This window comes from Salvelinus fontinalis, chromosome 10 (genome assembly GCF_029448725.1).
Source record: "Salvelinus fontinalis isolate EN_2023a chromosome 10, ASM2944872v1, whole genome shotgun sequence".
In the NCBI taxonomy this organism is placed as follows: Eukaryota; Metazoa; Chordata; class Actinopteri; order Salmoniformes; family Salmonidae; genus Salvelinus; species Salvelinus fontinalis.
This window is the reverse complement of record NC_074674.1, coordinates 19,206,943-19,230,241: the sequence shown is the minus strand read 5'-3', so window position 1 is coordinate 19,230,241 and position 23,299 is coordinate 19,206,943. Positions and strand designations below refer to the sequence as shown.

At 44.0% G+C, this 23,299-nt stretch overlaps 1 protein-coding gene across 1 annotated transcript in view; it reads left to right on the top strand.

Annotated features, from left to right (window-relative positions):
* Positions 1-23,080, top strand: part of LOC129863756 (seizure 6-like protein) — a 53,881-nt gene extending 30,801 nt beyond the window's left edge. Inside the window, exons 3-17 of the mRNA XM_055935995.1 lie at positions 71-210; positions 3,590-3,785; positions 5,671-5,856; positions 6,043-6,214; positions 6,373-6,539; positions 6,655-6,849; positions 7,016-7,154; positions 16,113-16,309; positions 16,894-17,088; positions 17,491-17,682; positions 19,305-19,499; positions 20,749-20,784; positions 21,464-21,578; positions 22,043-22,148; positions 22,278-23,080. Coding sequence (XP_055791970.1) covers positions 71-210; positions 3,590-3,785; positions 5,671-5,856; positions 6,043-6,214; positions 6,373-6,539; positions 6,655-6,849; positions 7,016-7,154; positions 16,113-16,309; positions 16,894-17,088; positions 17,491-17,682; positions 19,305-19,499; positions 20,749-20,784; positions 21,464-21,578; positions 22,043-22,148; positions 22,278-22,307 — 2,261 coding nt within the window. The 3' untranslated portion in view covers positions 22,308-23,080. The remainder of the gene's footprint in view (positions 1-70; positions 211-3,589; positions 3,786-5,670; positions 5,857-6,042; positions 6,215-6,372; positions 6,540-6,654; positions 6,850-7,015; positions 7,155-16,112; positions 16,310-16,893; positions 17,089-17,490; positions 17,683-19,304; positions 19,500-20,748; positions 20,785-21,463; positions 21,579-22,042; positions 22,149-22,277) is intronic.
* Positions 23,081-23,299: the final 219 nt, after the last annotated feature.

Genomic DNA, 23,299 nt, shown 5'->3' with positions numbered 1-23,299 from the left:
CTGTCCCCCTCCTCTCCTCTCCTCTCATTTCCTCCTTCTCTCCTCCCCTTCTCCTAAACTATCTCTCCAGCTGTGTCTGGCTGTATGGTGAATTTCTCCGACCCAGAGGGATACATAGACTCTTCTGACGACCCCCCTCTACCAGGTGGAACATTTCTACACTGTACATACACTATCACTGTGTACACAGGCTATGGAGTCGAGCTACAGGTAAACAAACACCCACATTGACACACACAGGGTTCATATCGTCATGAGAAAAAAAAACTGGTTGTATTTTCCAGGTGTGGAAAAGTCATGGAAATTAATTTCATAATGTCGGTTAATGTCATTTATTTAGGCACAGTTTTTAAATATTTGATCAATCAAATAAAAATCAACATGTCAGCCAGGATCGGAATGAGACTAGCGCATTCTATGTTTGCGCGCATGACCAGCATGTGTACGAGACGAGTGGGCCGTTGCTCAAGGAGAGATGAGACAGTTGGACATTGTAGCAGCAGGTAAGCCTATAAAATACGATAGAGAACAGACTAATAACTAAGTAGACAATTCAAAACATACACTGTATATTGTGTCCTCGAATTAACTTTCAGCTATTATTAGCATGTATAAAAACAATTACGTTCTACCGACGCTCGCGAATAAGGTCATACAAAGTCGATTTGCTTTTTTGAATGATTCATATGATTCATTTAAATGATTCTTTTTGACGAAATGAACGATTCACTTCGCGATTGTATTAGTTGGGATTCGGTTAAATCGTGGTGATTCGAACCATGTGAATCCAAACAATAATTTATGAATCAGTCATTTTAGGATAAAATGTTAGATGTAGCCTTTTGGATTCTGTGCCTTTCAAAACTCGTTTTGTGCATACTTCCAGTTGATTTGGCTAATCTATTGTATGGGACATTGCATCACAATAGCCTGCAAAGTGTAAACACTTCTAAGGTAGCAAAGATAAATACAGTATGACTAAACTAGAAAATATACCTTTCCAGAAGACCATTTGTCTGCTTTCTTCAGTTGAATTAAAATATGTGTAGCCTACCATAGCCGTTTGCTCTTTGACATAATGAATGAGCGAATTTTTCAAAAGGCATAAAAATGACTTGGTTGTATTGTTGCTATGTTATACATCAAGGGTGGTCAGCCATCCTGCAGGAGAGCTAATGGGTGTGTAGGCTTTTATTCCAGTCTCCCCTCTAACAAACCACTTTTTATTTTTAATTAGCTGCTCAACCAGACCTTTGATAAACTGTCTCTGATGTGTTCTAGCAGGGATTGATCAAAAGCCTGCACACTCTCCAGACTGAGCGTTGACCACACATGTGTTTTATACTGGTATTCTTTACACAATGACAGGAGATGGTACGTGGGATCAAAGGGCAGTCTCCCAGTGTCGATACCACATCACGCTTACTTTTTGATACATACATAGAGACACCGGCAGTTGTCGATCATGGAAATGTGGTTAAAAGTCATGGAGAAGTCACGAAATTCCATCTGTCACAATATGTATGAACCCTGCATACATTCACACTCACAAACACGCGCCACCCAATTATATGTGATAAAGTGAAAATCTGAGGCTGCAGTCCGAGACAGCAGAATATTTTTTTGACAGAGGTTGCAGCATCATTTTCTTTAGCCTGATTTAAATAGGCTATGTTTATGCGTATAATTTACCCATTTTTTTTTTTAGGCTATTTATTAGTCAACTTGTCTAGAATTAGATACATTAAGCTTCTCTGCTGTCATTGTATGTTGCCCTTGAAGACTAAATAAATACTTGCTCACCAGAATAATGTCATAAATGGATAGAATGAATGCTTCAATCTAGTTGACATCGGTAATGTTCTCTGTCATCTCTGCTTTTTTTCGAGGAGCAAATACATTTAGGGACCGGGGATAAAATGCAATAACAAAAAAGACGGAAAAGATTTTCTGTGCAAAATGTCCAAATGATATCAGTTTGACCGGTTGTAAGGAAATAGAAAGTTGTAAACGACCCAACATGTTTCTGATAAGATTTCAGTTGGGCTTGGATCCATATTTGATGTGTTTGAAATGCTTTGATGCTTTGATGATTTGATGATGCTGATAAAGACAGCACTTCTACAGACGGTCTCTAACTGCACATTCACATTCTCTCAAGATGATGAAAGAAATCCTATTACTCCGCTCCTGTTCCCGAGTAAAAATGTTGCCTACATTTGGTATATCATTTCACTGCAAGAAATGCTTAATTCTGCAGGAATTTATAGTAATGCCTCAATCAGAGCGACCGCGATTTGCATCAATACTGCGTAATAAATTCTGAAGTTAAACTTTTTTCATTATGTAATCCAACATTTTAGTGGATATGTGTGCAACAAAAATTATACATTCACTTCCTTTCATTCCTTTTGCAAGTATTTCTGTCAAGTCTCCGCATACAATTTGATGCATACGTTCGATACATCCAACGTATGCATCACACAGAGGCAAACGCAGCGTTCCATTGGAAATGAATGTACTTCTGGTGAACCAAAATGCAATATACTGTCGGTCTGATCGAGGCGTGAGAGGTTACAGACCTACTTTCAGTGTTCAGATTTCAGTTTCCATTTAACAAATCCTAACAGTATGCTACAGTTCCCTTGACGTGCCATTGGCCTATTTGAAGTCCCTGTCTTGTGACTGTTGAATTTGCATAGCGCCTCACAATCATCACACATAACATCGCCGACACTGCTATCATCCCCTTTCACCACTTTACCAAATCTTTCCCAAACATGACTTTTCTGGCCCTCCCTTCTCTTTATTTTCAACTCTCTGCAGCTTTTCTCTTATTAAATTAAACTCCAACATTGCCCTTTTTGCCTGAGTCGATCAACGTTAACTTTCTCTGTAAGGCATTTAAGATATTGTTTTCTCTTTATTCAACCCACCTGCCCTTCACCCTTCCACCCACCCTTCATCCACCCAATATTTCATGACCCTAAACCCACCCGCCCCGCGGATATAACCGTGGGGACTGCGGGCTAGGAGTCAACCCGCGCAACACTAATTCACGAACGCATCTACACACATGCACACACACCAGTGGAGGCTGCTGAGGGGAGGGCGGCTCATAATAATGGCCGGAACGGAGTAAGTGGAATGGCATCAAACACATAAAAAACATGTGTTTGATGTATTTGATACCATTCCACCAATTCCGCTCCAGCCTTTACCACGAGAACGTCCTCCCCAATTAAGGTACCACCAACCTCCTGTGGCACACACACCGATCTGTGTTGCAATAGTTGACTCTGTGGTGATCTCACTCTGACCCCTAGTGGTGTCTGCTGGAACAGCACCCTGTCCTCCACACAACACTGGGGCTGTTCCAGGTCCTCTTTTTTGCAGTCATGCTGCACATATTAGAATATTTCTGTATCGTAGTAATCTTGGTTCATGAGATGTTAAACTCTCTCACACAGTCTTTCTCCACCCCCCCTCTCTCTTTCGCTCTCTCTCTGTCTTTCTCTCTCTTTCTCTCTCTCTGCCTCTCTCCTTCTCTCCCTGCCTCTCTCCCTCTGTTTCTCTCTCTATCTCTCAGGTGAAGAGTGTGAATCTGTCAGAGGGAGAGCAGCTGTCAATCAGAGGGGTGGATGAGGGTGGGGCCTTGCTAGTTCTGGCCAATCACACACTTCTGGTGGAGGGTCAGGTGATCCGCAGTCCGACCAATACCATCTCAGTATACTACCGCTCCTTGCCTGAGGGGGGCATGGGCATGTTCCAGCTGCACTACCAGAGTGAGTACACACAGGCACACACACACTCTTTCATGTTCTGAAATCAAAGCCTTCATTAAGTCCTCAGGTGCTGTTGATTCTCTGTCTACCTGATCTGTTAATTGCCTACCCACTTAATCTTGTTTTGAAATCAATTAGCGCTGTGATTCGATGTGTCATATCAATTAGCTGATTGGAACTCTGATGAATTGGTTGTCATCTCATCTCTGCCCTTTGATAGTGTAGTTGTGTGTGCACATGATTGTGTGGTTGTTTGTGTTTGTATGTGTCATGTGTAATGTCTCTCATCTCACCCCTGTGTACTCTCTGGCTGCAGTCAGAGTGTACACTTAAAAGATACACCCTATCCCCTCAGCCCTCAAATTAAGTGGACACTTCTGATGACGTATCATGACGTCTGACGAGTATACACTTGCAGGGCAAAGGGCGAGGGAGGAAGGAATGAATTTTAAATGGACCACCCTTGGCCGGAAATCCGTCACTCCTTCATCCCGCGATGATTATTTTCAGCCACCATTAGCTTGTGAGTGCTTTATATGCACTACAGTCAATTATGGGTGCATGTCTACTTATATTAAATATATAATTATTAATATACGCTTACTGTATGATCGCTAGCAAATTAATTAGCTAACTAACGTTAGCCTGCCTAGCTGGAACTTCTGAAGAAGGAAAATGTTTTATTTCTACAATTTCCAAAAGATAACCAAACAAAAACATATTAACTTTTTATGAGACGTGTTGGTGCCGTCATGTGCATTAGTAGCACAATTTCTACATCCGAAGTGAACATAATTGTACACTCGCCAACTCGACTAAAAACGAGGGCAGAGGGTCTTGCGTTGCAAACTTCCCTTGCAAGGCTAATCATTTGGACCTTCCTCCAGGATTCCCCGAAGGGAATAAGGCGAGGAGGGTAAGTGGACAAGGGTGTGTCTTTTATGAGTATGAACCGCAACCTCTGTGTCAGTTCAGATGTGACAGGGCTGGACAAAGATGGTGGATAAATGAAGATAGTTCACTCGTTTACCATTGAAAAATAAATGGTCCGTTCCGTTCTGCTTCTCCCATAGATGCCAATGCAATAGCTTAGTTCGTTGACTGTAATGTAACCAGAAGAAATTAGGGAGTGGGATGCCTCGCTTCCTCCTGCGTCTCTGGATAGATGAAGTCAACGTGGCATGAAAACCACCTGCCTTTCCTCTTCTCCTCTATCTATTATCCTGGCCTGTCCTGTCCTCTATCTATTATCATGGCCTGTCCTGTATCTATTATCCTGGCCTGTCCTGTCCTCTATCTATTACCCTGGCCTGTCCTCTCCTCTATCTATTATCCTGGCCTGTTCTCTATCTATTGTCCTGTCCTCTCCTCTATCTATTGTTCTGTCCTGTCCTCTCCTCTATCTATTGTCATGTCCTCTCCTCTATCTATTATCCTGTCCTGTCCTCTCCTCTATCTATTGTCCTGTCCTCTCATCTATCTATTGTCCTGTCCTCTCCTCTATCTATGATCCTGTCCTCTCCTCTATCTATTATCCTGGCCTGTCCTCTCCTCTATCTATTGTCCTGTCCTCTCCTCTATCTATTATCCTGGCCTGTCCTCTCCATGATCTATTATTCTGGCCTGTTCTCTCCATGATCTATTATTCTGGCCTGTCCTCTCCATGATCTATTATTCTGCCCTGTCCTCTCCTTTATCTTTAGTCTGGCCTGGCCTCTCCTTTATCTTTATTCTGGCCTGTCCATTCGTCTCAGATCAAATTAGAACAGGAAGCCAACTGTGGAACAGAATAGCATAAAATATAATGGGAGAGAATGACAGAATGGAAATCTCTGTCTCTTCCTCTCTCATTCTGCCCTCCTCCCTGCCCCTCTCCCCCTGGCAGTATTCCGTCTGAGCTGTGCCCTGCCGAGGAGGCCTCATTTTGGGGAGGTGTCAGTGCTGGACCTGCTGCCAGGGGGCACTGCCCGCTTCCACTGCCATATGGGGTACCACCTGCAGGGGGCAGTGGCGCTCACCTGCCTCAATGCATCTATGCCTGTCTGGAGCAGCAAGGAGCCCAGCTGTAGAGGTAGGGAGGAGAGGGAGAGACACATGCAGATGCAGGGACACACACATACATATTTACACACACACAGGGACACACACACATCTCAATGCCATGCTGCTGTCTGGAGCAACAACATGCCCAGCTGCAGAGCTGGGGAGGCACAAACACACACACACACATATAATCATCACCTCTCTCCCTCCATAGCACTATGTGGGGGCTCAGTGAAGAATGCTACAGTAGGGAGGGTCCTGTCTCCCTCTCCCCGCCTGGGGCCCGACGCCACCCAGGACCGTTCCTGCTCCTGGTCCATGGAGGCCCCCACAGCACAGAGACTACACCTGCACCTGGAGAGACTGGCCCTTGGACCCACCGAAAGGTCAGAGAGAGAGGGAATGTGTTTGAGCTTTAAATGTGTAAACTATAATTGTGCTGTAATCAACTTTTGAAATGGATCAAATCTTTAAGTTGTTTAAATTTTGCATATCAAAACAATCTGGGACCCATAAAGTGTTCCAATGAAATTTCTCCCCCCAGACTTGTGTTATGGAGCGGTCTGGATGCTGGGTCTGTGGTGCTGTTTGACTCGGGGCGGGGTGGTCCAATACCGTTTGAAGGGGTGATCAGTGAGGGTCCAGCAGTCAGGGTACAGTTCATCACTGACCAACCTAACCACAATACAGGCTTCAACATCCGCTATGAGGGTAAGAGCACACAAACCAGATGAAACGTTTCAGCATATATTCCAACCTTTCTGTCTAACCTCCTCTCTGCTCTCTCGTTTCCCTCTCCCGTCTCTCTCTCTCTCTCTCTCTGCAGCGTTTGAGCGTGGGCACTGTTATGAGCCCTACCTGCAGAATGGTAACTTCAGCACCACTGACCAGGTCTATGGGGTTGGAGCTGTGGTGCAGTTCAGCTGTGATCCTGGTCACTCCCTGGAGCAGGGGCCGCCCGTCATAGAGTGTATCAATGCCAGAGACCCCTACTGGAACGACACGGAACCACTCTGCAAAGGTGTGTGTTCTGTGAAAGTGTGAAAGTTCTGCTATCAAGCTGTAAGGCGTTTTATCTTAAACAATACAATTTGACAACACATAGTTTTGAATGTGAAAATATACAGTTCCTTTTTTTTATTGGGATATCTCCCCCCTCTTACTCTCTCCTCTCCCTCCGTCTCCAGCCCTGTGTGGGGGGGACCTGTCAGGTCCCGGGGGTGTTATCCTGTCTCCTAACTGGCCAGAGTGGTATGGAGAGGGAGAGGACTGCAGCTGGAGGATACATGTAGGGGAGGACAAGCGCGTGCTGCTCCAAGTACAGCTGTGAGATATATATACACACACACACACACACACACACACACACACACACACACACACACACACACACACACACACACACACACACACACACACACACACACAAAGATTAGTTCCAACCAAAATGTGACTTTTAACCCCTCCAAAAGACATACACACTAGAGGTCTTCACGGATCCACCTGTACCCGAATACTGAGACCCAGAATTCTCAATAATGTCACGGGTCTGGGTTGGATCTGATATGATCGCCACGGGTATCGGGGAAGGCCTATGTGTCATTTTAAATGACTTGTCCGGAAGGATCCATACAGATCCGAACGCGACTGCTGCAGAAGAGAGATACATTGGATCATTTTATGCTGCTGCTCTTGCTTTTCACGAGAGTGGCGCGTATAGCTTGTTGTTGTTGTTAGCCAATCATACGTCATCAAGGCGGCAATGGGCTACAGTAATAGAGCCTCCGAGTTGGGCAAAAGTGAGGAAATATCTAATCAATGGGAAGATGGAATTAAAACGATGGTATGAAAAGTTAAAGGAGAAGCTACAACAACCAAGAGCCAAAAGGTAGGCTGCTACTTCATATTCTGAAGGGAGTTGTTGTTGTTTGTAGGCTAACTGTGTAGGACGAGAAAGCGCACTAAATTAGCCTGGCTAGCCTAGCTTAACTAACTTCTCCCGGTTTGACGCAGCTACTATGGCTCCTGTCAGCTTGGTTGGTTGCTGTCTTTCGTCTCTTCCTCCCTCCTCCCTGTTCCCGTGTCACTCGCTCACACTCACAGTAGCCTACACACACAGCACGGCCCCTGCTAGAGCGTCACTTCTCTCTACCTCCTCTCCCTCACACTTTATCTGCTCCGGTTAATAAAGTCGCTTCAAAATTGACTTTTTTTGCTGCTTCCCTCACTCGGACCGGGTCTGGATCCGACCAGGTCTATGCGGAATGGGCCTAGTTGTCCTCGGATCCATTCGGAACGAGTCTCTCTCTATATTAAGAAATATATATTTATGCATATCGGGTCGTAAAGCTCTATGTTCATGTCTAAACGGCCTCTAATACACACAAGGTTTGGGGGGCTGCCACACTGGATGCTGTTGTTGTAGGGGAGGGGGGGGTTTAAGTGCATAACGGCAGGCAATGGCATCTAGGATTTGATATGTCCCGCCAGACATATCTTCTGGTCGTGACCTGGGATTTGAACTGGCAACCCTCCGGTCACTGGTTCGCCTCTACAACCACTAGGCTACCTGCCTGCCACATACAAACTGACACATACACACACCTGTCAGATTTCTGATGGTAATAGGTTGTTAAAGTAGCCAGGTGTTACTCATCACCTAGCCTCTGAGGTCATTAAGCTCCCAGCATTCCATCTGACTCATCCAGCATTTAGTCTCTGACACGTCACCCCATTACCTCACACTGAGTCAGTGGCGATTTTTTGCATGACAATCTTGGTGGGGCAAACTCAACACGTTTTTAGATGGTTGCCGGTGAAGCCACTACACATCACTAAACAATACATTAAATGTTAGGGTCTACATAAAGCTGTCCCGGCGGCTGAGATTTCTTTTCAGCACCATGGAGTGAATCCTTACCACCGCTACACCTGGCTATCAGCGGAGCCTTGTCTGACAGCGAAACAGTTCATTCAGCCTCATTTACTGCCTTTTGAAGAAAATAAACAGCTGACTTTCTTACATAAATATGGTTTCTACTGACTCCTTGTGGATTTGTGTAACTCGATAAGAACCGCATTCTCCTTCAATAATAACGAATACCAACATGACTTTTGAACCAATTATTACATTTATGTTCAGTAAATTCATCATGTTGGTTCTCATATCATTAACACTTCGCGCGAAGTATAAGCAAGTGCACGTGGTTCGTTCTGCGTTGTGTACTTTTAATTAGGACACTGTCACAACTGGAGGTCTGCTGGTTGGAGTATTTTTATTTGCCCTGCACACGAAGAGACAACACAAAATATTTTAGCCCTTGGCGCAGTCACAGCTCTCAGGCACCTCGCTAGCCGAAGGTCAGGCAAAAGAGAACAATAAGTGGGTACGGAAATACAGATAACCCGCGATGGGCAAACCAAAATATACAAAACTTTTACAATCACGTGTATGTACAATATAGATATGAAAAAGTGTTTGTACACCAACAACTAACATTAGCTATGCAGCTGTAATTAAATTAAAAAACACACTGAATTATTATTATTATTATCAAATTATTAACATCCCCTCTTGACTTGGCCTATTTGAATTGGTCCTTGTGTGCAATTTGGTGCATAATCTAAGTGAACAACATCACACTGCTACATGCAAAGCAGCAGAGACGGGGAATGTCTTCGTTCAGCGCATTCCAAATGGACAGCGACAGAAATTCAGATAGACGTTAGTACAGATAAATTCAGCGAGATGTTGAGGCCTTAACTTTACTCTTAATTAAGTCACCCCAGAGAAAGAAAGAGAGGGGGCGCGGATTCAGCGGTTATGTGGTCTGAAAATAAGGAAAATACCATCACAAAGATCCACTTATAGACATTATACTGACGCACAGACAGCGCAATATGAACTGGAATTACATGGGTCTATTACTGAACTTGTTGTTGAATACAAATGTTTAAATGTGAAGAGACGGTCACTGGTTAACATGGTTACAGATCCAACAACATTATATAGTATCCCCTCCTTTTGGAGAAAAGCACATGAGCTCTTTATAATACGCAAAGTAAGCAAAACGATTAAATACATCATTCTAACATTGCCTAAAATTATTAATAAGATACTAATGAGAGAGACCTATATACTGTAAGCAATATAACAATTGAGATGTACAAACTATGGCATAAGGGAGAGATGAGTGGAGAAGAGGCAAGCCGCAATAGCCTATACGCCTATTCGTTTAGCTACCCAATTTAATGCGTGCTATAATTCGGGCGAGCACATACCTATTCTCTTCCGTTTGTTGGTTGTGAAGGTCATGGCTGTCCTATATGCTTTGTCTAGCTGATTCACAACGTTTGATGTCCCCAGTACTTTCCGTCTAACTGCGTTGTCTATATGTGATGCACAATTCGCATGTTTTGAGACCCTTTTAGACAGATGTTTTAAATCCGCAGTCAAATGACCTAGTGGCCTCATGGGTGGAATGTTATAAATACACCTTATAGATTTTTTATTTTTATGCAGGAAATTTCTGTGTCAAGCTGTTTTGTTATGTGTCTGTGTCAGTCTTCTGTGATGTACAGTACCAGTCAAAGGTTTGGACGCACCTACTAATTCCAAGGTTTTTCTTTGTTTTACTACATTGTAGAATAATAGTGAAGACATCAAAACTATGAAATAACACATATGGAATCATGTAGTAACCAAAAAAAGTGTTAAACAAATCGAAATATATTTTATATGAGATTCTTCAAAGTAGCCACCCTTTTCCTTGATGACAGCTTTGCACTGCTTTGCACTGGTACTGACTGGTACTGTATATAAACTCTAATTATTTTTTGAAGCCCATAACCATGTGTGTGAGGTGTATACTTTTGTTTCAAAGTAGATTTGATTAGATAGATTAGATAGGACCCTGATTTGGTGCACTGCAGTAAAAAGTTAAACCCAGACTTGGACCACACACCCACTCCACCGAATAACAGGCAGGGGAAGCAAAATAGTGATTGCTTTGCGACACTCACAGTTAGCCACTGCTTCATTCCAAACCACTCATTGTGTCACACCCTGATCTGTTTCACCTGTCTTTGTGATTGTCTCCACCCCCTTCCAGGTGTCGCCCATCTTCCCCATTATCCCCTGTGTATTTAGACCTGTGTTCTCAGTTTGTCTTGTTTGTTCAAGCCAACCAGCGTTTCGTGTCTCAGCGCCTGCCTTTTCCAGTTTCTCTTTTCTCGCCCTCCTGGTTTTGACCCTTGCCTGTCCTTACTCCGAGCCCGCCTGCCTGACCACTCTGCCTAACCCTGGGCCTGTCTGCCGACCTGTATCTTTGCTGCCCTCTGGATTACCGACCTCTGCCTTACCCCCAGTACAGTTGCCCCACCTCTGGTTTACTGACCCCTGCCTGCCTTGACTTGTCTTTTGCCTGCCCCTGTTGGAAAATGAAACTATTGTTTATTAGACGTGGCCTGCATCTGGGTCTTACCTTCATACCTGATACATTGTTGAATTTGCGATTTCCGACTTGTTTTGTATTAAATGTTTATGGCCGATGAGCCATCTTCAAATGACAAGGATTGAAAAGCATTGCCAGTAGTTTGTCGATGTGATTCATGATAACTGCTTATCTTGCAAGCTAGCCAAGATTTTGAAAGTATGATGTCCAATCAAAGCTACGCGAGGAACTCAGCAAAAAAGTCCCTTTTTCAGGACCCTGTCTTTCAAAGATAATTCATACAAATCCAAATGACTTCACAGATGTTCTTTGTAAAGGGTTTAAACACTGTTTCCCGTGCTTAACCTCTAATTCCTCCCAATCCCGGATCCGGGAGCACCCCCATCAGTAAAAAAGCTGACTAGCATAGCCTAGCATAGCGTCACAAGTAAATACTAGCATCTAAATATCATTAAATCACAAGTCCAAGACACCAGATGAAAGATACACATCTTGTGAATCCAGCCATCATTTCTGATTTTTAAAATGTTTTACAGGGAAGACACAATATGTAAATCTATTAGCTAACCACGTTAGCAAAAGACACAACTTTTTTTACTCCACCATTTTTTTCCTGCATAGGTAGCTATCACAAATTTGACCAAATATAGATATAAATAGCCACTAACCAAGAAACAACTTCATCAGATGACAGTCTGATAAAATATTTATTGTATAGTATATGTTTTGTTAGAAAAATGTGCATATTTCAGGTATAAATCATAGTTTACCATTGCAGCCACCATCACAACTCTCACCAAAGCGACTAGAATAACTACAGAGAGCAACGTGAATTACCTAAATACTCATCATAAAACATTTCTGAAAAATATACAGCGTACAGCAAATGAAAGACAAAGATCTTGTGAATCCAGACAATATTTCAGATTTTTTAAGTGTTTTACAGCGAAAACACAATATAGCATTATATTAGCTTACCACAATAGCAAACCACACAGCAGCATTGATTCAAGCCAAAAATAGCGATAACGTATAACCCAGCAAAATATATTATTTTTTTCACTGACCTGCTCAGAATTCTTCAGATGACAGTCCTATAACATCATATTACACAATACACATAGAGTTTGTTCGAAAATGTGCATATTTAGCGGCACAAATCGTGGTTATACAATGAGAAAAGTAGCCAAACTGCCAACAAAATGTCGGGAGAAATCTTGGGAGAGGCACCTATTCTAATCGATAACTAATCATAAACTTGACTAAAAAATACAGGTTGGACAGCAAATGAAAGATACATTAGTTCTTAATGCAATCGCTGTGTTACATTTTTAAAATTAACGTGACTACGACATACAGCGTGCGTTAAAGCGAGACCGCACGGAAATTAATGGCGGATTATGCATTTTACATTTTTCAACAGAACAACGAATTAACAGCATAAATAGTTCTTACTTTTTGATGTGCTTCCATCAGAATCTTGGGAAAGTTGTCCTTTGTCCAAAAGAATCGTTGCTCGGTTGTAGAATGTAGTCTTCAACGTTGCAATTAGCAGTAAACATTAGCCATGTGGGCCAGACATCCCCAACTCCATAGAACGCAACACAAATAAATACCCGAAAATTGCAATATACTGACATAAACTGATATAACTCGGTTTAAAATAACAACATTATGATGTCTTTAACAGCTATATCGAATAAAAACAGAGCCGGATATATCTAAGAGCTATAACCAGAGCTTTCTACTACGACATGCCAAGGTCCTTCCTGCGTCAGAGCGAAGTGAACAAATACCGCACCCTTCGTTCCCAAGCTATTTATTACCTCTCAGATCTGCCTAGAGACTCCATTTCAAATCTCACTATTCACTGACATCCAGGGGAAGGCGTATGCAGTGCATCTCAACCAATAGAAGACAGGCAAATTAATAAACTGACCTGGGAACAGCTTGCAGAATTCTGCATTCTCACATCCTCATAGGAAAAATGCTCTAACTCGAGTTCTGTTTTACTCACAGATATAATTCAAACGGTTTTAGAAACTGGAGAGTGTTTTCTATCCAATAGTAATAATAATATGCATATTGTACGAGCAAGAATTGAGTACGAGGCAGTTTATTTGGGAACGAAATTATTAAAAAGTGCAAACAGCACCCCCTATTGAGAAGAAGTTTTAAACAATTAATGAACATGCACCTGTGGAACGGTCGTTAAGACAAACCGCTTACAGATCGTAGGGAATTAAGGTCAGAGTCATGAAAACTTCGGACACTAAAGAGGCCTTTATACTGACTCTGACAAACCCCAAAAGAAAGATGCCCAGGGAGTAGGCATGAGGACTGCAGATGTGGCCAGGGCAATAAATTGCAATGTCCGTACTGTGAGACGCCTAAGACAGAGCTACAGGGAGACAGGACGGACAGCTGATCGTCCTCGCTGTGGCAGACCACGTGTAACAACACCTGCACAGGAACGGTACATCCGAACATCACACCTGCGGGATAGGTACAGGATGGCAACAACAACTGTCCGAGTTACACCAGGAACGCACAATCCCTCCATCAGTACTCAGACTGTCCGCAATAGGCTGAGAGAGGCTGGACTGAGCTTGTAGGCTTTTGTAAGGCAGGTCCTCACCAGACATCACTGGCAACAACGTCAACCATGGGCACAAATCCACCGTCGCTGGACCAGACAGGACTGGCAAAAAGTGCTCTTTGACGAGTCGCGGTTTTGTCTCACCAGGGGTGATGGTCGGATTCGTGTTTATCGTTGAAGGAATGAGCATTACACCGAGGCCTGTACTCTGGAGCAGGATCGATTTGGAGGTGGAGGGTCCATCATGGTCTGGGGCGGTGTGTCACAGTTTCATCAGACTGAGCTTGTCATTGCAGGCAATCTCAACGCTGTGTATTACAGGGAAGACATCCTCCTCCCTCATGTGTTACCCTTCCTGCAGGCTCATCCTGACATGACCCTCCAGCATGACAATGCCACCAGCCATACTGCTTGTTCTGTGCGTGATTTCCGGCAAGACAGGAATGTCAGTGTTCTGCCATGGCCAGCAAAGAGCCCGGATCTCAATCCCATTGAGCAGACCTGGGACTTGTTGGATCAGAGGGTGAGGACTAGGGCCATTCCCCCCAGAAACGTCCGGGAACTTGCAGGTGCCTTGGTGGAAGAGTGAGGTAACATCTCACAGCAAGAACTGGCAAATCTGGTGCAGTCCATGAGGAGGAGATGCACTGCAGTATTTAATGCAGCTGGTGGCCACACCAGATACCGACTTTTGATTTTGAACCCCCCCCCCCCCCTTTGTTCAGGGACACATTATTCAATTTATGTTAGTCACATGTCTGTAGAACTTGTTCAGTTTATGTCTCAGTTGTTGAATCTTGTTATGTTCATACAAATATTTACACATGTTTTAAGTTTGCTGAAAATAAACGCAGTTGACAGTGAGAGGACGCTTCTTTATAGCGTGGTTTGACGTCATTTTTGTCTGCGGCCAATGACCTTGAGCCTTCTTGGACAGGCACGTCCACTGTAAATCTATCGTAGGGCTGCAGGAGGGCTTGATCTTCCTAGCTCTCCCCCAGATTCTGCGGTGACGTGGTGTCCCCATGAGTGACAGAACTGATGGGGTCAAATTGGGGTCATGATAGGGCTGCACCAAATGTTTGATGTATTATAATAATTGATTATAATATGTTGTGTTAATAGAACGGGAGGGACTGTGTGACCCCTCCTCCTCTAGATTTATAGGGTCCTAGACTATAGATTAACAATATATATATATATATTCACTGTAAGGTTTTAGAATTGTTCCACAGTTTTTTTCTACGTCTCCGCATCTTATAAAGAAATGGGGTCGTGAGAAAGCATTTCAAAGATAAACAAAGAGCCCTGCAGGGGAGTAGAAGAGATAAGAGGCTAGTCAGACATACCACTATAAATCAACTTGGGGGAGTGGGCTTTTACTGCTGAGGCCTTAGAAAACACTGGAACTATTGTATCTCTTGCAAGTTAGTATAGCTGTGTATGCATGGACTTGGTCTGATGAGTAGCAGGTGATGACGTATGCAGTGACATCACAGGGGGTTGACTACAAGCGTGATAAAAGCAACTTGGACTTTTCCTATGGGGCGGAACTCATGAGAGACATCAGTTGTATATGTGATGTTTGATCTTTGACTTCTGTCTACAGCTGTATTTTGATTGAAATTGTTATGATTTATAAGTGTACATTTTGAGTGTTCCTTATTTGTTAAGTAAATAAAACGGAACCAACAGAACCCTGAGCCAATCACGGCACAACTAGAGATAAACAATGCCTAAGCTCGCTGGCTGCCCCTCCACTACAGAAAGCACTGAGCTAGGCTGAAACTGCTGCATTTTGGAGCTGCCTTACTCAAAGAAAGAGGCCAAGTTTGTATGCTGCTTTTATTAACTCAAGGATTTTATTTTTTACATTGTTTGCTGAAATGATATGTGACACGAATTAATGCCAGAATTACATGCAAAACAGGCCAACTTTTTTGTTGTTGTTTAAACAGGTGGGGTTAAAAACATGAATGGAACTCCAGTGCATGGAGTTTGCCATATGGTGCTGATACCATATACACTCATATGTGCTTTGGGGCGTGTTGGATGCGTCCAATTTAAATTCACAATGTTTATGGGCATGACACATGTAGGCTACTTATTGCCAAAGCAACGGACAATTCCACAGGGCAAAATTACCATTAGAAAAATGAGTGATTCAACAACTAGAAATTGAATCAGCTATGCACTCTCTCCCTTTCTCTCTCTCACTCTCCCCCCCTTCAGTCTAAACCTGAGTGACAGTGACATGTTGACCATCCTGGACGGTGATGAAGTCACCACCCATATCCTGGGCCAGTACGTGGGCGGAGCCGGGCCCTTCAAGATACAGTCCACGACCCCTGACCTCACCGTGACCTTCCACTCCGACCCCGCCGGCCTCGTCTTTGGCAAGGGAGAGGGCTTCATCATAAACTACATGGGTAAGCGAGGGGGGATGGAGAAGTAACAAGATGAATTGATGAGAGACGGTAGCCAATATTGGAGGAATAGACGACTTGGATATATGCCTAGTCGGCAGCCGAGTTGAAGCGGAGAGCCAGTGAAAGAGAGACAGAGCTAGAGAGATAAAGAGGAGGCTGAGGAAATGAGAGAGACAGTGTAATGTCCCAGACTCTGTCTTTCTGTCTCCTCTCCCTTTTCTCTTCCTCCACTTTACCCTCCTCTCTCTCTCTCTCGCTCTCTCTGCCCTTATTCAATCACATCCTATTTGTCTCACCGTCCCACTTGGCCTGTGTGTGTGCGGATAAACACACACACACACACACACAATTATTTGGAATGCTCTCCACGTTCACACGAGGAAACATGAACATGCAATCGCATTAGAATATGCACACTCGATCATTCTATATGTACACTGTACACACCCACACATGTATACACTTCTTTCTACAGAAAATTAGAAAGACATCTGCAACCCTTCTCCTTTCTAATTTGCATGTAAGAATACATTTATGTAAATCACAATAAGCATTTGTAAATGTTTGTTTGTGTGTCTCCACAGAGGTGTCCCGTAACGACTCGTGTCCGGACCTCCCAGAGATCCAGAATGGCTGGAAGACCACGTCCCATACTGCCCTGGTGCGGGGTGCTCGCATCACCTACCAGTGTGACCCAGGCTACGACCTGGTTGGACGAGAGACTCTGACCTGTCAGCTAGACCTCACCTGGAGCACACATCCCCCCTTCTGCGAGAAGAGTGAGTTAGCTAGGGTGGCTGGGGGAGGGTGTGTGTGTGTGTGTGTGTGTGTGGGTGTGGGTGGGTGTGTGGGTGTGTGTTTGTGTGTGTGTTTGAGATTGAGAGTTCTTGCCTAGTAAAAACCCCACTCTGACACCCATTCTCTTTTCTCTCTCTCTCTCTCTCTCTCTCTCTCTCTCTCTCTCTCTCTCTCTCTCTCTCTCTCTCTCTCTCTCTCTCTCTCTCTCTCTCTCTCTCTCTCTCTCTTTCTCTCTCTCTCTCTCTCTCTCTCTCTCTCTCTCTCTCTCTCTCTCTCTCTCTCTCTTTCTCTTTCTCTTTCTCTTTCTCTTTCTCTTTTTCTCTTTCTCTTTCTCTCGCTCTCTCTCGCTCTCACGCTCTCCCTCCCCCCTCCTCTCTCTTCAGTAATGTATTGTTCAGACCCGGGTCATGTGGAACACTCTACCAGGTCTCTGTCAGACCCTAAACTCCTGGTGGGGACCACCATCCAGTACAGCTGCTACCCCGGCTTCATCATGCAGGGCGGTGCCACACTCACCTGCTACGGACGAGAGCCTGGCACCCCTGTCTGGACGTCTAAACTACCCCACTGTGTCTGTGAGTACTTGTGTGTATGCATGCGTGCGTAAGTGCGGCCCTGGTCAAAAGTAGTGCCCTATATAAGGAATCGGGTGCCATTTGGGGGCAGGCTATGAATGGATGAGTTTGTGCTACAGTTGGAGTGGGCTAAGTTGAGCCAAAGGGGTAAGTTGAGCCACCTTAGATTCTAGGAAACCATACACAAAATGTATCATTTGACCGAAGGAAGAAACTACATGGACAAAGTGGTAAGCAAGTTTTGTCCGAAAAAGGATTTTCCCCAAGTCAAATGAATTTATTGTGTAAGAGGTTTAATGATGCTTGTATCTAAACCAAAGTAGACAATTGTAAGATTGTTTTAAACATCAGTTGGGGTCTCTGTAAGCTTCAACATTAAGTCCTAAACCTAGCATGAAAGTGGATCCTTGTAGCAGTGTAGGCTAATATAGTCAAAATGTTTGCCTTGGGCAAAGTTGAGCCAAAGGCCATGAGGTAACGGCAAGTTGAGTAAGGCATTATCGCAAGGCATTATCGCAGGGATATGAGGTAACAACAGAGCCTGGCTTATGTTAAGTGTGTTAAAAGATTATTAAAATAAAGCTTAAAATGATTCAAATACAAAAAAGCGATTGCTATTGTGTTTGAGAAATAAGGATCAAGGTAGTGGTAGTATTTCATTCAGTACAGAAATTTCTAGGTGGCTCAACTTACCCCATACCCGGGGTAGGTTGTGCCAAGAGACCACTTTTTTTCTGGACAAGCTATGTTTTCAAACCGGTCATTTTTATATGAATTACAGGGATACACAACATCCTGAAATAAAAGTAGATATCTTTGTTAGACAGAATACTATATTTCCCCTGACGGAGTGATGCTGAAAGTAAAAAAAAAAAAGGGCTCTGCTTACCCTACTCTCCCCTAGTGTGTTTTTCCAGGCCGGGAGGCTGCATGTCGACCGTCAGTCACTGTATAATAAACCTGAACAGTGCAGTTCTCTCTGTCTCTCTCTCCAGTAGACCAGAGGCTTATTTTAATAGCGTTTGATGTTGCAGAGGTAATCTGTGATGAACACTTGATCTCTGGCGGAGACGACTCGACAGGGGCTGTCGCTCTCTTTGTTCTGCTGACACCGCTCCCAGCGTGTATGTTCATGGTTATTAAAGTGTGTATGAGTGTGTGTGTGTATGACAACTTCCTCCTCCTCTCTGCGTTCTCATGGTTGTTAATGTGTGTCTATGTGAATGTGCGTGGGTGCGCGCAGCTGCACGCGCGTGTGTGAGGCGTTTAATATGCTAATGCAGTATGCAGATCAGGCCCTTGCCACCTGGAAGAGGGGCGGAGGTTACCCATTAGTCATAGCAGCTCGGCTTGAGGCTGTCAGACCAGGATAGAAGCTGTCAATCAAACACCCTACCCTCCTTATCTGTTGGACTCTGTGACTCACACCTCCTTAGAACCACTTCTCCAGCCCTCTACCTCCAGAACACGGTGTTCCACTTAATTGAGCCAATTCACTTCTAGCATTGATTCAACTGGTCAAGGGCTCGATAAATGTTGAGCAGATTATTGTTGACCCCTTTCTCTCTCTCTCTCTCTCGCACGTGTACACTTTCTATCTCTTTCTCCGTCCCTCGCTCCAGCGGAGGAATCTGTTTCCTGTGAGAACCCTGGTATCCCTGACAACGGATACCAGATCCTGTCCAAGCGCCTCTACCTGCCCAGCGAGTCGCTCACCTTCATCTGTTACCAAGGCTTCGAGCTCATCGGCGAGGTCGCCATTAAGTGTATCCTGGGGAGCCCGTCATTATGGAGCGGACCACTGCCACTGTGCAGGGGTGAGGCCCAGCCGCCAAGCACCCACACGCCACCCCCGCAGACCTGCATGGAATGGAACATTCCTCACCATGACTTTTGTGGTGGCTTATTTCTGCATTACCAAATGAGGAGAGTTACAAACTTCACCCACCAGTCAGAGTTATACTTAAACTACATATTTAATAATAAGATAGCACTTGACTTTCAGTGATGCGCCATTTCTAATGAACCATTGAAAGTGACAACAGAAAAGTACAAAGATCTTTTATAGCCAAGATACACCCCTCTCAACCTACATGACGAACCACAGATCTTAGGAACAGTTCACAAAGGGACTTTTATAATTGAGAAAGGAGTATCCCTTAGCCAGATAACATTCGCTATAAATTATCGTTCAGTTTGGTCCCTAAGACGAGGTTCTAATCCCGTTCCTTGTACTTCATGTCACAAAAACACCATCTCATCCAATGGCATAAATGAGTTGCAGATACTCCCATCTCAAGTAAACCCCCTCTTGACCCCACTCCTGGACAAGCTCACTGAGGGGAGTGAGCCTCTAGGTCATACACTATCCCAGGATAAGTGCAACATCAGAGAGGACATACAATGGTTCCAGACACTGACATACACCTCCCCCCAATGGGAAAAGGAGGGAGTGACTGGCGCACAGACATTGTGGAGACAAGTAATTGGTTCCTCCTTAATCACGCCATCCCTTCACATGGTTTAACAGATACATTCACATATGAAGACAATGTTCCATCCTGTCCTCTTCCCTTTCTGATATTCTGCATAGCACCAGAGAGACATGTAAAAGACAAGCCTGACCTCTCCCCTCTCTGGGCCCCAAGTGACTGAGCCCCAGCTGAGAGAAGAAATGCAACTGCCAACACTAGAGTCTATTAGAAATACATTCTAATAAAAAGTATATCAGCTAAGAATATTATGCAGATATGACATCTTAATTACTTATGTTACCCAACTAATTCTGATTCATCCACCACACTTTCCACATAGACATACTACATGCGAATGGTGCTTGTTTAAGTAATGATAATGTCCATGTGCATGTTACAGCTCTCGGCAGCCATATTTGTAGTTCCTCCACTCTCTGTAGTTGTTTAAGACTGCTGGGCTGTGGTCAGAAGTGGTGCAACTACATAGAAAATGTATGGACTCTAGACAGCCCTAGAAATACTGTATCTGCCACCAGTATGGTATACCTCATCTACCCTGTCAATGTCTGAGAGAATGTCTGATGTCTTGCAGCCAACCATGACTGCTTTGGCAACCATGCTTTGGAAGGTGAGTTTGTCTGTCTCTCTCTCTGTGAGCCTGCCTGTCTGTCTCTGTTTTTGTCTGTCCGTGTTCTTGTCTGCATGTCTCCCACTGGGCACACACTGGTTGAGTCAACGTTGTTTCCACGTCATTTCAATGAAATGATGTTGAACCAACGTGGAACAGACGTTGGATATTACATCTGTGCTCAGTGGGCTGTCAATCTATTTTTTTTAGCAGATCTTTGTTTTTCTAATTATCTGGGATACAAAAAAATATATATTTAAAGAACCAACACTTGCACTCGACACCCCCCCCTCTTTTCTAGTTCTGACTTTGCCGATAACTATTTTATTGAGGAAAAGTGTACTTACTATGCCTGTGATATGTGGTTGTCCCACCTAGCTACAGTATCTTAAGATGAATGCACTAATTGTAAGTCGCTGTAGATAAGAGCATCTGCTAAATGACTCAAATGTAAATGATGGTGATGCACTCTTTTCCCTAACTACCTGTATGCTGTATTAATTGTCCATGCGTGTTCGATTCCCTTTCATATTTTTTGCCTTTTGTAATGCTCATCTGTTGTGTTGACCTTTTCAATGAAGCCACCACGTCTATTTCTCATTTATTTTAGTATTTTTATTCCCCCCTGCTCTCCTCTTCCCTCCCCTCTCCTTTCCTCTATCTCCCCCATCTCCTCCAGTCGTTGAGGCAGCAGCCGGGTCAGGTCTGGACGGTGGCAACATGGCATTGGCCATCTTCATCCTTGTACTTCTGCTCTCCGTGCTGCTGGGAGGAGCCTACGTCTACATCACACGGTTAGACCACACACCCTCTCACCTCAACATTGCTTATTTGAATATAGCTGAATATTCTGTAATCAATTCGGTTTAAAAGCTATATTGTCCATGGTCATATGGAAACTCTATGACGATTGAATAAACACAAACGGCCCTGGCTACCTTCCTATTTGACTGTGCAGCCTTTGACATGGTTGAATAATAGGAGGCTGCAACGTTACAGAACATTCAGATAGGAATGTATTGGGTAGAACAGATATTATTCTCTATCATATGATATTATCATGTCAGCTGCTCTACATGTGACAATTCTATCTGCCACGTGCTGAACGTTTCACCTCAATGTATAGACTCAAATGAATGAGATGTGATGTCATACTCTCTCTCTCTCTTTCTCTGCTCATGGAAACAGTGGCGGTGTCCTGAAGGTTCTGGGTGTTTTTATACTCCTAACACCCTGCTGTTCCTCTCTTGACCACCAGGTGTCGCTACCACTCCAACCTGCGGCTGCCGCTCATCTACCCACACCCCTACAGTCAGATCACCGTGGAGAGCGAGTTTGACAACCCACTCTACGAGACAGGAGGGGTGAGGAAGTACACGCACAAACACACACACACGTACTGAAAACACACACACGAACATAGTCATTGTATGAGACAGGAGGGTCCTTACTACTGGTCTTTTAACATTTCTCTCTCTTTCCCCCTCTCCCAGGACAACCGTGAATATGAGGTATCAATATGAGGACCATCTCCACTGTTGGAATCCCAAAATGAAGCATCCACCCCTCCGACCCATCCCCCTACCATTCCTCCTCCTCCTTAGACCCGCCCAGGTGGAAGTTATGTAAATACAGACTGACTATAGTCTTTCCCCTTCCCCCCATGATCCCATGACCCTGTCCTCCAATCACAGAGAGAGGAATGAGAGAGAGGGAAGATGAGTCAGAGAGGCAATGGGGGACAAGGGAAAGGGGAGGACAGGAGATACTGTGAAAGGGGGCTGCAGGATTTGGGGGATAAAGAGACTGAAGCACTTGTGAAAAGTTGTCTATTTACTCATGTGTCTACCATTAGAGAACAAATACAGAGACAGGGAGGGAGGGAATATGTGAAGGGGAGAGGTGAGGGAGAGAATGGGAGCGAGAAAGAGGAGTGAAAGATAGGAGGAAGTGACCTCACAGGAAGTGAGGTCATTATCTCTTCCTGGTTGTGCCCCATCTTCCTGCCTGCAGTCATTTCTAAGGCCTGGTTTTAGACCAGTTTATAGTACTGGTTTTACCGTAGTAACTGACCTGTACAAGCTCAACCAACCATAACAACACCAGAAGAGACCACCACAAGATGATGTATTTATTTTGATGTAAATGTGATGTTTTATGCGGATTAATGAATGTACATTTTCATTTTGTGAAGAAAAGAAGAAAATATGTACCATGCTACTGACTTCCCTAAATAAATGGTAAAAATAAAAAGTATGAAAGAATCTTTCTATTAAAATAAAACACACGCACTTGTCTTTGTTGTCAGTTATTTATTTGAGTCTCCCTCCCTTTGTCACAGGGCAGAACAGGGAACATGAAGAAGATAACATTCTCTCCTCTGACACTGTGCAGTGTTGTCCTGCTAATGCAACAGTATATCCACGCACGCACACACACACACACACACACACAGGCTATGTCTCAATAATCCTTCACAGCTCCTAGTCTCCTTTCCTTCAAGAACACAGTCTGG